Source organism: Salmo salar, chromosome 04 (assembly GCF_965601325.2).
Source record: "Salmo salar chromosome 04, fSalSal1, whole genome shotgun sequence".
Taxonomy (NCBI): Eukaryota; Metazoa; Chordata; class Actinopteri; order Salmoniformes; family Salmonidae; genus Salmo; species Salmo salar.
Window position 1 is genome coordinate 38,701,497 of NC_138294.1, and position 16,666 is coordinate 38,718,162.

At 43.3% G+C, this 16,666-nt stretch overlaps 1 protein-coding gene across 1 annotated transcript in view; it reads right to left on the reverse strand.

The window, feature by feature from the left end:
* Positions 1 to 4,636, reverse strand: part of st6gal1 (ST6 beta-galactosamide alpha-2,6-sialyltranferase 1) — a 165,214-nt gene extending 160,578 nt beyond the window's left edge. The window contains exons 1-2 of the mRNA XM_014195776.3: positions 4,257 to 4,636; positions 3,934 to 4,039 (exon numbers count right to left, since the gene is read on the reverse strand). Of these exons, the coding sequence (XP_014051251.3) occupies positions 3,934 to 3,945 (12 nt within the window). The 5' untranslated portion in view covers positions 3,946 to 4,039; positions 4,257 to 4,636. The remainder of the gene's footprint in view (positions 1 to 3,933; positions 4,040 to 4,256) is intronic.
* Positions 4,637 to 16,666: the final 12,030 nt, after the last annotated feature.

Here is a 16,666-nt window from a genome sequence, read left to right on the forward strand (position 1 = left end):
ATAGCCTGCAGCCTAACACAGTGAGATGCAGCCATGCACAGCTGTCTTGCAAATAAATAGGCCTATAAGCCCCCTTCAAACATGGAAAACCATGCTGCTAGGCGCTCATGAGTTCAGCAACAATAGGCTACCAAGAAAACCATAGTAGAATATATACAGTACCAGTCAAAAAGTTGGACACACCAACTCATTCAAGAGTTTTTCTTTATTTGTACTATTTTCTACATTGTAGAATAATAGTGAAGACATCAAAACTATGAAATAACACATGGAATCATGTAGTAACCAAAAAAGTGTTAAACAAACCTAAATATATTTATATTTCATATTATTCAAATAGCCACCCTTTGCCTTGATGACAGCTTTGCATTCTCTCAACCAGCTGCATGAGGTAGTCACCTGGAGTGCATTTCAATTAACAGGTCCATATTATGGAAAAAACTGCTCAAATAAACAAATAGAAACTACAATCCATCATTAATTTAAGACATGAAGGTCAGTCAATCCGGAAAATTTCAAGAACTTTGAAAGTTTCTTCAAGTGTAGACACAAAAACCATCAAGCGCTATGATGAAACTGGCTCTCATGAGAACCGCCAAAGGAAAGGAAGACCCAGAGTTACCTTTGCTGCAGTTCACAAGTTCATTAGAGTTAACTGCACCTCAGATTGCAGCCTAAATAAATGCTTCACAGAGTTCAAGTAACAGACACATCTCAACATCAACTGTTCAGAGGAGACTGAGTCAATCAGGCTTTCATGGTTGAATTGCTGCAAAGAAACCACTACTAAAGGACACTAATCAGAAGAAAATACTTGCTTGGGCCAAGAGAAATGAGCAATGGACATTAGACCGGTGGAAATCTGTCCTTTGGTCTAATGAGTCAAAATTTGAGATTTTTGGTTCCAACCGCCATGTCTTTGTGAGATGCAGAGTAGGTGAGTGGATGATCTCCGCATGTTTGGTTCCCACCGTGAAGCATGGAGGAGGTGGTGTGGTGGTGCTTTACTGGTGACACTGTCTGTGATTTATTTAGAATTCAAGTCACACTTAACCAGCATGGCTACCACAGCATTCTGCAGCGATACACCATCCCATCTGGTTTGCACCTATTGGGACTATCATTTGTTTTTCAACAGGACAATGACCCAAAATACACCTCCAGTGTCACGTCCTGACCCTAGTAAGATGTCATTTTCTATAGTAGAGTAGGTCAGGGCGTGACAGGGGGTGTTTTGTGTTTTTCTAGGTTTTCTATTTCTAGGTTTAGTTCTAGGTTTCTATTTCTATGTTGTTGTTTTTTGGGTTGATCTCCAATTGGAGGCAGCTGGTCCTCGTTGCCTCTAATTGGAGATCATATTTGAGTAGGGGTTTTTTCTTCCTGTTTTTGTGGGTTATTATATTTTGAGTAGTGTTTGTTTCTCTCTGCGTCACGGTTTGTTGTTTTGTCCATTCAGTTATTTATGTATTGCAAAGTTTCACGGATTTAATAAAATGTGGAACTACAACCACGCTGCACTTTGGTCTGCTCCTTTCGACAGCCGTGACATCCAGGCTGTGTAAGGGCTATTTGACCTGATAGAGTGCTGCATCAGATGACCTGGTCTCCACAATCACCTGAACTCAACCGAATTGAGATGGTTTGGGATGAGTTGGACCGCAGAGTGAAGTAAAAGCAGCCAACTAGTGCTCAGCATATGTGGGAACTCCTTATATATGTAGCTATACCCAGGGGCGTCATTTGGGTTTTTGCATTGGAATTATATTGAATTCTGCTTACATCACGCTATACCACAATAAACATATTCTGTTTACATCACACTGTTCCACAATAAACATAAAAGTTTAAATGCTTTTGACCAAGAAGTAACAGGTTGGCGCGAAATCTCAGCTGCTCTCTAGCAGCACCATGGACAGCGCCCTCCAAACTAAAGCAGATTAAAAACATGTTTAAAAACAGCTAGATTGTTTCTTACTTTTTCAGACCAGTTGAAGCCTCCTTGATGCTTTGTGGAACTTCCTGAGTAATTGATCTTTCCATTCTCCCCCAAATCTTCTTGTAAGATCCCCCTTAAATGTCATTTGAATTAGCTTAGCTTTCCTCAGGTGTAGCATGCCTTTTCTGTGCTGACTGAACACTTTTGCCAAAGTGGAAAATTAGTTATTGCATGTAGCTTCCTCAGTGACAATCTCACTCATGGCCCTATGATTTAATGTTGAATATCTTGTGACGTGTATGTGGCATTGTAGGGTATGGTGCTAAACACCTTGGCAAGTTCCTTGTATTTCCAGAGAGTATATTCCATCCACAATCGCTGACACAAACATGCGATTTCTTGCCAGCTGCCCATCATTAACAAGTGTTAATACCTCAGTACCCATACCCAAACCTGTTTTTCTTTCCACAGTGCAGTGCATTTCAAATGCTATTTACTTGATGCGTGCCTAGCGACTCCATTGGTACTATCAATAGCATGCTTCAAGTTAGAATACCCAGCTTGGGAGAAAGCCTTGTCTGCAATAGCATTGGACCCAACACAGAACATTCTACATGGGAAACAAAATGCTGCATCTGCAGTAACTGAGTATTCCAGACACTCTCTTTCTATCACAGGAGTTGTTGGCACCTTAATTGGGGAGGACAGGCTTGTGGTAATGGCTGGAGCGGGATGAGTGGAATGGTATCAAATACATCAAACACATGGTGTCCATGTGTTTGATACCATTCCAGTTGCTATTTAATGAATGTTTTGGACAGAAAACCTGTGGCTATGGTAGGATTCTAGGCTAACCTGGGCTGGTACCTCTGTTCCATGATCGTCAGGAACAGTTGGAGGTGGAGCGGGCTGTGGAGCCATTATCCTGGTGGCGCTTGTGGAAGAGGGGGAAGGCTCTGCACGCAGAAATAGCTGGAGCTTGGATGCTGGGCTAGGTGGTTTGATGCTGCTTCTGCTCATTGCTCTCTTTTGGCTTTGTTTGAGTATTTTGCGAAGCCAATTTCTGATATCCAACATGGTAGTGGCAGATTAGCTGGTTCGAGCTAGCTAAATAGGCTAAGGTTAACACTAACACTTTTTTACAGCTAGCTAAGAAGCGAACGAAACTCTGTAATGGTGGGGCGTGAGGCAGAGTTGAGTGAAGCAGCATCAAGATTAAACTTGACCTCGCCCTAATAAATGAAAATCAAATATTACAGATGGAGGCCTATCATTTATTCACTTAGCCTACCACAGATGAGAAGAGTTTTTCCCACGTTTTATGGAAACCCAAAAGAGTCATACCTAACCGCCCCAGTGGCTCTCCACAGCCCCCTTACACATACCGTAGCACGCTCTGTCCATGGTGCTGACACAGTTCAGCGAAGACACAGATTTTGCGCCAACCTGTGTCACTCAATCATTTAGCGCTTTTTTACTATTTTTATATAGGGACATAAAACTAAAACTGCCGCAAGTTTCAACTTGACCTCTCATGGATTTGGGTATGCCTCATAATGCTCTCATGTACTAACCTGAATACCAGTATGTTTTTGCTATCATGCCAACTCCTTGTCAATCATTGTCACGCCAATGATGGTTGGCTTGATAATGAGCAATGGAGTTGGCAAGAGGACCAAGAGATCTGGGACCAAACTCATTCACCACCACCGTACAAAAAAACGAAGTGTTAAGACACACCTGAAACCATGAAAACGATTAACCTTAAGCTATCAATCCAATATACCAAAATAGCCCTGCTTTTCAACATGAAATAACATAATTTCCATCCACACTGGTACATTTCCAGTAGTTGGTTACAGACCTACTTTCCTTCCATCATATACAATAAGGCACTGTTCCATAACAACATATATATATTCAAAGCGCGTTAGATGCAGGTTGAATCAACGACACTAGTCGTTATAGGATGCAGTGGAGGGGGGTCGCGCGCTTACCTTGTACCCCATGTTATCCCGCCGTGGCGCGTGCAGTGTTTCTATTGTTGCCTAGTTACCTGCCTCCTGCAGTTGTCTCATGTCTCTTTGGGCCAGCGAGCAGCCTCTGTATGGAAACACAGACAGACAGACAAACCTCAATGGACGGACCTAATCAGAACAGAGAGAGAGAGAGAGAGAGAGAGCGAGAGAGAGAGAGAGAGAGAGAGAGAGAGAGAGAGAGAGAGAGATGGACAGAGGGGCATGCAGATTGACATAGCCTAGATTCATTGACAAGCTTAATTGAGTGAAGTCTGCATTGCTGCATACATCTTCGACCCGACCTGCACAAGTGATGTTCCTGAACAAGTGAGGCTTTCCTCCTCTTCTGTTGCGCGGTGAGGTTATCGAGGCAATAGTCCCTACCGTCAGTCGATGTTTACGGTTATAACGAGGTTATAGCCGCCATAGTTAGGCTATTTATCGACCTATCGGCTTTTCTCTTATTATCCACTCGAATGTTGGTTGTCGTAGGTGTCTGCACACGGCACGGCGTTATTTGGCGAGTGATGTGATGATGATCACGAGACGGGCCGAAGGAGCGAGCTCTGGTGCTGCGACAAAGCCCAGACCGATACTTTCATCTGCGCCGCCGTGAGATCTCTGCAGCAGCTGCGCAGCTCAGCCAAGGCACGCAATCCATCGCTGCAGGGGGAAGAAAGACAGAAGGAATAAGACAGAGAGGGAAGGGGTGAGCTGAGCACCAACAGTAGCCTAGTCAGAAAGATTTCTTTCCGCTTTATTATGAGTCTGACTACTGGTCTAGATAAAGTGGATATCACAATCCGTCAGCCCCTTTCACACACATGCTCAGGCTGTAATAAACACGCAAAGGGCATTGTTAAGGCAAGGGCTGCCAGGTTTCATCTCAGTGTTGCATGAATGCATTGATTTATTCTATAATTTTCTCTGAAAATAGGAAAATAAAATGGTTGGCTTTGGATGGGTAGTCTGAGAATCTGTAGGTCCCACCAATGTCATGAACAAGAGCAGCGGCTATTCATTAGGATGCAATTCTAATGAAGATTATTGAAGATTATTGAAGCATTGACGATAAATTAGTTTTAGACTTGTTTACGTGCTGCTGTGCGTTTTTTTGCTAACCTTACGTTGCTACCTGCCAACTTTACGTTTTTTTTACTTTTTAATGACCATTTATATTTTTTGTTTTTCCCTCCCTTGACTTTTTTCATTTAACTTTTTCACTCCGGACGCTTTATCTGGACGTGGTTTGTCAGGACCTCCACCAGCCAAAGCTAAGGATTAACATTAACATGATGCCTTCTAATTGCAGTCGCTGTACTCATAATATACAGGAGAACGATCGCCTTATGGAGAGGATAGCTGTGCTGCAAGCCCAGCTTCAGACGCAATCGTTAGGCAAGGGTAATTTCAGTGTAGGAAAGGATGAAACAGCGTCTGTACCACCAGTAAGTACAGATAGTAGTATAAATCCCCTCGCACAGTCCCCGCAGCCAGACAACTTTCTCATGGCTTCTGGAAGGAAATGCTGTAGGAATGCTTAACCTGTGTCACTCATTCAGCCGACAGAAACTTAAACTGGTTCTCCCCATTAAGCAGTGAGTCGAGTCGGAGTCAAAGGCCGAGCCTTCTCTCGTCTCTACTCTTCCCGTTACGGGGTCTGAGACGCCGAAGCTTCCCACCATTAGCTCTGACAAATTGAAAACCCTAGTCATTGGTGACTCCATTACCTGCAGTATTAGACTTAAAACGAATCATCCAGCGATCATCCAGTGTTTACCAGGGGGCAGGGCTACCGATGTTAAGGCTAATCTGAAGATGGTGCTGGCTAAAGCTAAAACTGGCGAGTGTAGAGAGTATAGGGACATTGTTATCCACGTGGGCACCAACGATGCTAGGATGAAACAGTCAGAGGTCACCAAGCGCAACATAGCTTCAGCGTGTAAATCAGCTAGAAAGATGTGTCGGCATCGAGTAATTGCCTCTGGCCCCATCCCAGTTAGGGGGAGTGATGAGCTCTACAGCAGAGTCTCACAACTCAATCGCTAGTTGAAAACTGTTTTCTGCCCCTCCCAAAAGAATTTGTAGATAATTGGCCCTCTTTCTGGGACTCACCCACAAACAGGACCAAGCCTGTCCTATTGAGGAGTGACGGACTCCATCCTAGCTGGCTAACTCCCCTAGCTCCACAATGAGATAGGGTGCAGGCCAGGCAGCAGGCTGTTAGCCAGCCTGCCAGCTTAGTGGAGTCTGCCACTAGCACAGTCAGTGTAGTCAGCTCAGCTATCCACATTGAGACCATGTCTGTGCTTCGACCTAGGTTGGGCAAAACTAAACATGGCGGTGTTCGCCTTAGCAATCTCTCTGGATAAAGACCTCCTCCATTCCTGCCATTATTGAAAGAGATTGTGATACCTCACATCTCAAAATAGGGCCATCACTTCCAAGGCAGTTATAATCAATGAACTAATCACAGATCGTAATCTTGATGTGATTGGCCTGACTGAAACATGGCTTAACCTGTTAGGGCTAGGGGGCAGTATTGACACGGCTGGATAAAAAACGTACCCGATTTAATCTGGTTACTACTCCTGCCCAGTAACTAGAATATGCATATAATTATTGGCTTTGGATAGAAAACACCCTAAAGTTTCTAAAACTGTTTGAATGGTGTCTGTGAGTATAACAGAACTCATATGGCAGGCCAAAACCTGAGAAGATTCCATGCAGGAAGTGGCCTGTCTGACAATTTCCTCCCCTTCTTGATTATCTCTATCCATTACAGAGGATCTCTGCTGTTACGTGACACTTCCTACGGCTCCCATGGGCTCTCAGAAGGCGGCAAAAAGCTGAATCGTGGCTTTGCAGGCTCTGGTTGAAAAAAAGTAGCGCGTTTGGATAGTGGCTGGTTACAGTACTGTGAGACTCAGGCGCGTGCCCGCGTCGACCGAATGCTTTGTTTTCTTTCCTCTGTTTACCTAAACGCAGATTCCCGGTCGGAATATTATCGCTTTTTTACGAGAAAAATGGCATAAAAATGGATTTTAAACAGCGGTTGACATGCTTCGAAGTACGGTAATGGAATATTTAGAATTTTTTGTCACGAATTGCGCCATGCTCGTGACCCTTATTTACACTTCGGATAGTGTCTTGAACGCACGAACAAAACGCCGCTATTTGGATATAACGATGGATTATTTTGGACCAAACCAACATTTGTTATTGAAGTAGCAGTCCTGGGAGTGCATTCTGACGAAGAACATCAAAGGTAATCAAACTTTTGTAATAGTAAATCGGAGTTTGGTCAGGGCTAAACTTGGTGGGTGTCTAAATGGCTAGCCGTGATGGCTGGGCTATCTACTCAGAATATTGCAAAATGTGCTTTCTAAAATCGGACACCTCGATTGCACAAAGAGTTCTGTATCTATAATTCTTAAAGAGGACTCCGTAATTTGCTTTCTAATGATCATGATCTTTTCCTCAAAGAAGTTAATGAATTCATCACTGCTGAAGTGAGAGCCATCCTCTCTTGGGGAATGCTGCTTTTTAGTTAACTTTGCGACAGTATCAAAAAGAAATTTCGGATTGTTCTTATTTTCCTCAATTAAGTTGGAAAAATAGGGTGATCAAGCAGCAGTGAGAGGCTCTTCGATACTGCACGGTACTGTCTTTCCAAGCTAGTCGGAAGACTTTCAGTTTGGTGTGGCGCCATTTCCGTTCCAATTTTCTGGAAGCTTGCTTCAGAGCTCGTGTATTTTCTGTATACCAGGGAGCTAGTTTCTTATGACAAATGTTTTTAGTTTTTAGGGGTGCAACTGCATCTAGGGTATTGCGCAAGGTTAAATTGAGTTCCCCAGTTAGGTGGTTAACTGATTTTTGTCCTCTGACGTCCTTGGGTAGGCAGAGGGAGTCTGGAAGGGCATCAAGGAATCTTTGGGTTGTCTGAGAATTTATAGCACGACTTTTAATGCTTCTTGGTTGGGGTCTGAGCAGATTATTTGTTGCGATTGCGAACGTAATAAAATGGTGGTCCGATAGTCCAGGGTTATGAGGAAAAACATTAAGATCCACAACATTTATTCCATGGGACAAAACTAGGTCCAGAGTATGACTGGGGCAGTGAGTAGGTCCAGAGACATGTTGGACAAAACCCACTGAGTCGATGATGGCTCCGAAAGCCTTTTGGAGTGGGTCTGTGGACTTTTCCATGTGAATATTAAAGTCACCAAAAATTTGAATATTATCTGCGATGACTACAAGGTCCGATAGGAATTCAGGGAACTCAGTGAGGAACGCTGCATATGGCCCAGGAGGCCTGTAAACAGTAGCTATAAAAAGTGATTGAGTAGGCTGCATAGATTTCATGACTTGATTTCATGTCATTACCTTCCCTTTATCTGTCTGGTTCCATGCTCTGTTCCCGGCGTCAGCATTGATTGTCATATGTCCTTGTATACCCGTGTGCTGACGCTGTTCCTGTCTTGATCCGATTAAATGTTTGACTCCGTACCTGCTTCTCTACTCCAGCGTCGGTCCTTACAAAAACTTTATATTGACGATTTTGAGGTTTGTAATCCTCTTGGGACCTCGCAAAAAGCATAAGCTTTGTAGTGTACTGTATATTGGGTCTTGGACAATTTGTCTCCTGGCTCTCATTCTGCTCTCTCATCCATTTATTTGGCTGTTCTTTGTAAAAGTGAAGATTTGATGACATTTGGGTTTGAAAAAGTGTTGGATCCATTTGTGAAAGATCTGGTTATTTTGGAGCAACATGGTGTGTTCATCAGTCAGTTGAACAAGTGTATCAAAGGCACTGTGAACTGCGTAATAGCTGACAACATTAGGAGCCCATGGGCTGGCAGGTTTTGTAGAAAGTTTTTCTGGTGAATACATCTGTAGATTTTGCACAGCTAAGAAATCAGAAATTTTGTCATTGACTGCTGGTGTTTTTGAGTTTAGAATGCGGGAACTTCATGAAGCCCATTTGAAGTGTGCACTGGAAACAGCATGTGCGTGCTGTGGAGTTAAACGGGATTGTATTTTGAGTAAGAATCTTACCCATTTTCATGTCACTGCAGGCTACCCTCCAGGTGTAGCACATTATTTATTTTAGGGCATAATACCAGTGGAGCTTGAGCATTGTTTTTCTCTTTTGATCTCTAAAAGGTATTTCACCTTAGAAAAAAAGGTATTTCACCTTAGAAAAACGTACATTTGATCCAAACGTCTGTGTACAAATGGTGAGATAAAACCAATCGGCCTCACACAATACCAGACTTTCTCAGTAAAAAAAAAACATTGGTGGAAATGCACATAAATTGGTCTCTGCTTCAATTGTTGCCTCTGATTATTGGTCCACTTGTTCCAGAGGATGAACCTACATGCATGTTTTTTTGGTTCTCAAGGACATAGTGGAGCTTGTCGTAGCCCCTGTCCACTCTGATGAGCCGATTTCATATCTTGAGTGCAAAATCAGTGAACATCGCCAGAGATACAAAGAGCTTTTTCCAAACAACCGTCTTCTCCCTAAACATCATTATTTGGAGCACTACCCTGTTATGATTCAGCTCTTTGTGCCTCTTGTCCATAAATGGACAATGAGATTTTGAGGCGAAACACAGTTTCTTTAAACAGATTGCTCGCCATACCAACTGTTTTAAAAACATACCTCTCACACTTGCCAGAAAACATCAGCTCATGATTACCTCTGATTTGCACTCTTCTGACCATACGACACCTTTGGTGGTAACTAGTGTCTCATCAATACCAATTGATGTTTTGCAAAGTGACATTGCAATTGCTATTAAGCAAAGATTGATTACCAGTTGAGACTGATATCCATGTTACAAACAGTGTGTCATACAATGGTATGAACTACAACAAAGAAATGTTTGTTGTCCATGGGCAATTATTTGGTCTGCCCGAGTTTGCTGAAATTCTGCAGATTTGTATTTTGCAAGGCAAGATAAAAAAAATAGTGAAAAAGTTGTCCGCTTGGTATAGAAAGCTTTTGAACTTGACACGTCACATGTGAGAGAGGTGGCTCTCATTGACCACGGGGAACTACTTGATGACGACCCGTTAGCTACCTATTCAGTGGGAGGCCTGCGTATGGTTACTCTGAAGAGACACACTAACATACAGGGAAAACTGGAGTAATGCTTAAGTATTTTTCCCCCACATCACATGGCACAGTAAGTCGCAAAATCATGCTTCGCAGTCGGGCTGCAACTTATTATTTTAATGATCAATTAATGTACTGATTATTTTTTAACTAAATCAGTCATTCAAAAAATGTAAGACAATAGTGAAAAAGGCACTATTGCATTTGTCCTTGTCCAAACACAATTTCTTAGAGCCCAAGGTGACGTGTTCACGTTTCACTTGTTAGTGGCAGGAAACGTATATTTTTGTGGAGAATAAAGGTTAAATCAGAATACCTGTAATGTGGAGTAGTACATATCACATAAGATCCTAGTTTCGATTTTTTTAAATTATATCAGCACTAAATGGAATCTACTGAAAATGATATAATATAAAAACAAAGTATCAAACAGATTTACATTAGACCATGTGTATACACACACACCCACACATACAGTTGAAGTCGAAGTTTACATACACCTTAGCCAAATACATTAAAACTCCGTTTTTCACAATTCCTGATAAAAATCCAAGTAAAAATTCCCTGTCTTAGGTCAGTTAAGATCAACACTTTATTTTAAGAATGTGAAATATCAGAATAATAGTAGAGAGGATTATTTCTTTCTTTCATCACATTCCCAGTGGGTCAGAAGTTTTCATACACTCAATTAGTATTTGGTAGCATTGCCTTTAAATTGTTTACATTTGGTCAAACGTTTCAGGTAGCCTTCCACAAGCTTCCCACTATAAGTTGTCTTGAGATGTAGCTTCAAATTATCCACATAATTTTCCTTCCTCATGATGCCATCTATTTTGTGAAGCGCACCAGTCCCTCCTGCAGCAAAGCACCCCCACACCATGATGCTGCCACCCCAGTGCATCACGGGTGTTCTTCGGCTTGCAAGGAACCCCCTTTTTCCTCCAAACATAACGATGGTCATTATGGCCAACGAGTTCTATTTTTGTTTCAGCAGACCAGAGGACATTTCTCCAAAAAGTACGATCTTTGTCCCATGTGCTGTTGCAAACTGTAGTCTGGCTTTTTTATGGCGGTTTTGGAGCAGTGGTTTCTTCCTTGCTGAGCGGCCTTCCAGGTTATGTCGATATAGGACTGGTTTTACTGTGGATATGTATACTTTTGTACCTGTTTCCTCCAGCATCTTCACAAGGTCCTTTGCTGTTGTTCTGGGATTGATTTGCACTTTTCACACCAAAGTATGTTCATCTCTAGGAGACAGAATGTGTCTCCTTCCTGAGCGGTATGATGGCTGCGTGGTCCCATGGTGTTTATACTTGCGTACTATTGTTTGTACACATGAACGTGGTACCTTCAGGTGTTTGGAAATTGCTCCCAAGGATGAACCAGACCTGTGGAGGTCTACCATTTGGCTGATTTATTTTGATTTTCCCATGATGTCAAGCAAAGAGGCCCTGAGTTTGAAGGTAGTCCTTCAAATACATCCACAGGTACACCTCCAATTGACTCAAATTATGTCAATAAGCCTATCAGAAGACCAAGGAGCTCTCCAAACAGATCAGGGTTGAGTTATAAAAAAAGATCTGAAACTTTGAACATCCCACAGAGCACCATTAAATGCAGTATTAAAAAATGGAAAGAATATGGCACCACAACAATCCTGCCAAGAGAGGGCCGCCCACCAAAACTCATAGATCAGGCAAGGAGGGAATTAATCAGAGGGTACGACTTAAATTGGTCCTATGGACAGATACTCCAATCTCCACTGTGGAGCTTTGCAGCTCCTTCAGGGTTATCTTTGGTCTCTTTGTTGCCTCTCTGATTAATGCCCTCCTTGCCTAGTCTGTGGGTCCCCAGTCCACAGTCCACCTGGTGTCCCCAGTCCACCTGGCCGTGCTGCTGCTCCAGTTTCAACTGTTCTGCCTGCGGCTATGGAACCCTGACCTGTTCACCGGACGTGCTTTTTGCACCCTCGACAACTACTATGATTATTATTATTTGACCATGCTGGTCATTTATGAACATTTTAACATCTTGACCATGTTCTGTTATAATATCCACCCTGCACAGCCAGAAGAGGACTGGCCACCCCTCATAGCCTGGTTCCTCTCTAGGTTTCCTCCTAGGTTTTTGGCCTTTCTAGGGAGTTTTTCCTAGGGAGTTTTTCCTAGCCACCGTGCTTCTTTCACATGCATTGCTTGCTGTTTGGGGTTTTAGGCTGGGTTTCTGTACAGCACTTTGAGATATCAGCTGATGTACGAAGGGCTATATAAATACATTTGATTTGATTTGATTTGACCTATTGATGAAGCTGTTGACTGAGGTCGAATACTCCTCAATGCCAGTGGATGAATCCGGGGACATATTCCAGTCTGTGCTAGCAAAACAGTCTTGTAGAGTAGCATCCGCGCCATCTGACCATTTCCGTATTGAGCGAGTCACTGGTACTTCCTGCTTCAGTTTTTGCTTGTAAGCAGGAATTATGGTCGGATTTGCCAAATGGAGGGTGAGGGAGAGCTTTGTATGCATCTCTGTGTGTGGAGTAAAGGCGGTCTAGAGTTTTATTTCCTCTGGTTGCACATGCGACGTGCTGGTAAAATTTTTGTAAATCTGATTTAATTTAGCCTGCATTAAAGTCCCCGGCCACCAGGAGCGCTGCTTCTGGGTGAGCATTTTCATGTTTGCTTATGGCCTTAAAAAGTTGAGTGCGCTCTTAGTGCCAGCATCGGTCTGTGGTGGTAAATAGACGGCTACGAATAATATAGATAAGAACTCTCTTGGTAGATAGTGTTGTCTACAGGTCATCATAAGGTACTCTACCTCAGGCAAGCAATACCTTGAGACTTCTATAATATTAGACATTGCACACCAGCTGTTATTGACAAAAAGACACACACCCACACCCCTCGTCTTCCCAGGCGTACCTTCTCTGTTCTGCTGATGCATTGTAAATCCTTCTAGCTCTATATTGTCCGTGTCGTCTCGGTGAAACATAGGATATTACAGTTCTTAATGTCCTGTTGGTAGGGGAATCGTAGGTCATCCATTTTATTTTCCAATGATTGCATGTTAGCAAGTAGAATTTATGGCAATGGGAGTTTACTCGCTTGCCTACAGATTCTCAAAAGGCAGCCTGATCTGCATCCTCTTTTCCTCTGTCTTTTCTTCATGCAAATTACGTGGATCTGGGCCTGTTCAAGGGAGAGCAGTATATCTTTCTCGTCGGACTCGTTAAAGGAAAAAGCTTCTTCCAGTCTGTGGTGAGTAATCCATGTTCTGATGTCCAGAAGTTATTTTTGGTCATAAGAGATGGTAGCAGGAACATTATGTACAAATTAAGTTAAAAAAATAAGTTACGAACAATGCAAAAAAACCTAATAAAATAGCACAATTGATTACGCGCATGTAAAACGACAGCCATCCTCTTCTGCGCCATTTTCCAAGTCCTTATTATTTCAGAAATACACAATCACAAAAACCTAAAATGTCTTACCTGAGCAGTGGATGAAAACAGAGAGCAGACTAGAGAGATAAAGAGCAAAATCCATGACTACCACTCGCACACACTCCCAGGAGCCAGATAGAGCCATACATTAATGAAAACACACTCTGACGCACACACACACTCTCTGACCCTCCACCTGAGAGATGAAGAAAGGGAAAGATAGTGAGTGAGGGAGAGAGTGAAGAAGTGAGAGACGGGGAGAGGGAGAGAGGGAGGTAGAGAGACAGAGAAGGTGGAGAAAATAACTACTGGCAGGTTTCCTCAAAGTTATAGTCAAGTAGTTAGAGCAACACCTACTGGCCATATTGCACATAGCAAACCACACAAATGGAATGTCCTACTGACATCTGTGGATCTACACTGCTCCAAAAAATAAAGGGAACACTTATACAACACAATGTAACTCCAAGTCAATCACACTTCTGTGAAATCAAACTGTCCACTTAGGAAGCAACACTGATTGACAATACATTTCACATGCTGTTGTGCAAATGGAATAGACAACAGGTGGAAATTATAGGCAATTAGCAAGACACCCCCAATAAAGGAGTGGTTCTGCAGGTGGGGACCACAGACCACTTCTCAGTTCCTATGCTTCCTGGCTGATGTTTTGGTCACTTTTGAATGCTGGCGGTGCTTTCACTCTAGTGGTAGCATGAGACGGAGTCTACAACCCACACAAGTGGCTCAGGTAGTGCAGCTCATCCAGGATGGCACATCAATGCGAGCTGTGGCAAGAAGGTTTGCTGTGTCTGTCAGCGTAGTGTCCAGAGCATGGAGGCGCTACCAGGAGACAGGCCAGTACATCAGGAGACGTGGAGTAGGCCGTAGGAGGGCAACAACCCAGCAGCAGGACCGCTACCTCCGCCTTTGTGCAAGGAGGAGCAGGAGGAGCACTGCCAGAGACCTGCAAAATGACCTCCAGCAGGCCACAAATGTGCATGTGTCTACTCAAACGGTCAGAAACAGACTCCATGAGGGTGGTATGAGGGCCCGACGTCCACAGGTGGGGGTTGTGCTTACAGCCCAACACTGTGCAGGATGTTTGGCATTTGCCAGAGAACACCAAGATTGGCAAATTCGCCACTGGCGCCCTGTGCTCTTCACAGATGAAAGCAGGTTCACACTGAGCACGTGACAGACGTGACAGAGTCTGGAGACGCCGTGGAGAACGTTCTGCTGCCTGCAACATCCTCCAGCATGACCGGTTTGGCGGTGGGTCAGTCATGGTGTGGGGTGGCATTTCTTTGGGGGGCTGCACAGCCCTCCATGTGCTCGCCAGAGGTAGCCTGACTGCCATTAGGTACCGAGATGAGATCCTCAGACCCCTTGTGAGACCATATGCTGGTGCGGTTGGCCCTGGGTTCCTTCTAATGCAAGACAATGCTAGACCTCATGTGGCTGGAGTGTGTCAGCAGTTCCTGCAAGAGGAAGGCATTGATGCTATGGACTGGCCCGCCCGTTCCCCAGACCTGAATCCAATTGAGCACATCTGGGACATCATTTCTCGCTCCATCCACCAACACCACGTTGCACCACAGACTGTCCAGGAGTTGGCGGATGCTTTAGTCCAGGTCTGGGAGGAGATCCCTCAGGAGACCATCCGCCACCTCATCAGGAGCATGCCCAGGCGTTGTAGGGAGGTCATACAGGCACGTGGAGGCCACACACACCACTGAGCCTAATTTTGACTTGTTTTAAGGACATTACATCAAAGTTGGATCAGCCTGTAGTGTGGTTTTCCACTTTAATTTTGAGTGTGACTCCAAATCCAGACCTCCATGGGTTGATAAATTGGATTTCCATTGATTATTTTTGTGTGATTTTGTTGTCAGCACATTCAACTATGTAAGAAAAAAGTATTTAATAAGATTATTTCATTCATTCAGATCTAGGATGTGTTATTTTAGTGTTCCCTTTATTTTCTGAGCAGTATATTTAGAAACCAGGTCATCTGATGTTCCCAGTGGCGACCCGTCATTCAGGCAGGTGGGGCAGAGCCCCCCATTTGGCAAAAAATTATAATAATAATAAAAAATAATACGTATCACACAATTAGCAAAGCTGCATAAAAAAACATGGTCTCTTTTCTTGCTTTCTTGAGTAAGGCAGCTCCAGAATGCAGTTGTTTCAGCCTAGCTCAGTGCTTTCTTTGGTGGTGGGGCAGCCAGCAGAAAATACAGAGCATATTGGTTGATAATGTTCTCAAGTTGCGCTGTGATTTGCTCAGTGTTCTCTCACTCATATGGACACTACGTCACTGCCAAATCTACAGGGACAGCTAGAAAGTTCAAGCCACTTGGTTGTTGCCATAGATTTACATAGAAGTGCCCATCCAAGAAAGCTCAAGGTCACTGGCCACAGATTAAATGATGTCAAATCATGTTTTATGTACTGAAGCTTTGATTCGACTGATCATGTCAACATCATACTTTCAAAATCTTAGCTAGCAAGCTAGACAAGCAGTCATCTTCATGAATCAAGTCGACAATCTCCTGCAAATCCTTTTCAATCCTTGTCATATGAAGAGAAATTATAGATAAAATGTATTGGTGCTCCTTCGGCCTTTGGACATAAACATTAGACAACAAGTTGGAAATCGCAAATTCAACAATATGTGATTTGGAAGGAATCAGTGGCTAACTGCAAGCATTGCAAAGCAATCAATAGCCTGCTATTCGGTGGAGAGGGTATGTTGTCCAAGTCTGGGAATTTAAAGTCGGGAACTTGGGCCTCTTTCTAGAGCTCCGACCCGAAGATCTCTGACATGATTCAACCTTGTTTTTTTTCCAGAGTTCCTAGTTGTCTTGAAAGTTCCATGACAAAATGTGCCACAGTGAGCACAGCACAACAAGGTGAGTCCAAAAATGTCTTGAATGCTGCTGCAAAAATGATGTAATATTCCAGGGAGATATGTATAGTGTAGCTAAGAAAGTAATAAGTATATGTTGTGTAGTAAGCTGTTCATAGCCCATGTGCCTCACCATAATAATTTAGTTCCTTTCCCCCTCATAACTTAGCATTCTTTTCTGACTTGGTGGTATACATGTAGCCTGTTTTAGAGAAATGTCATCATCGAATACTCT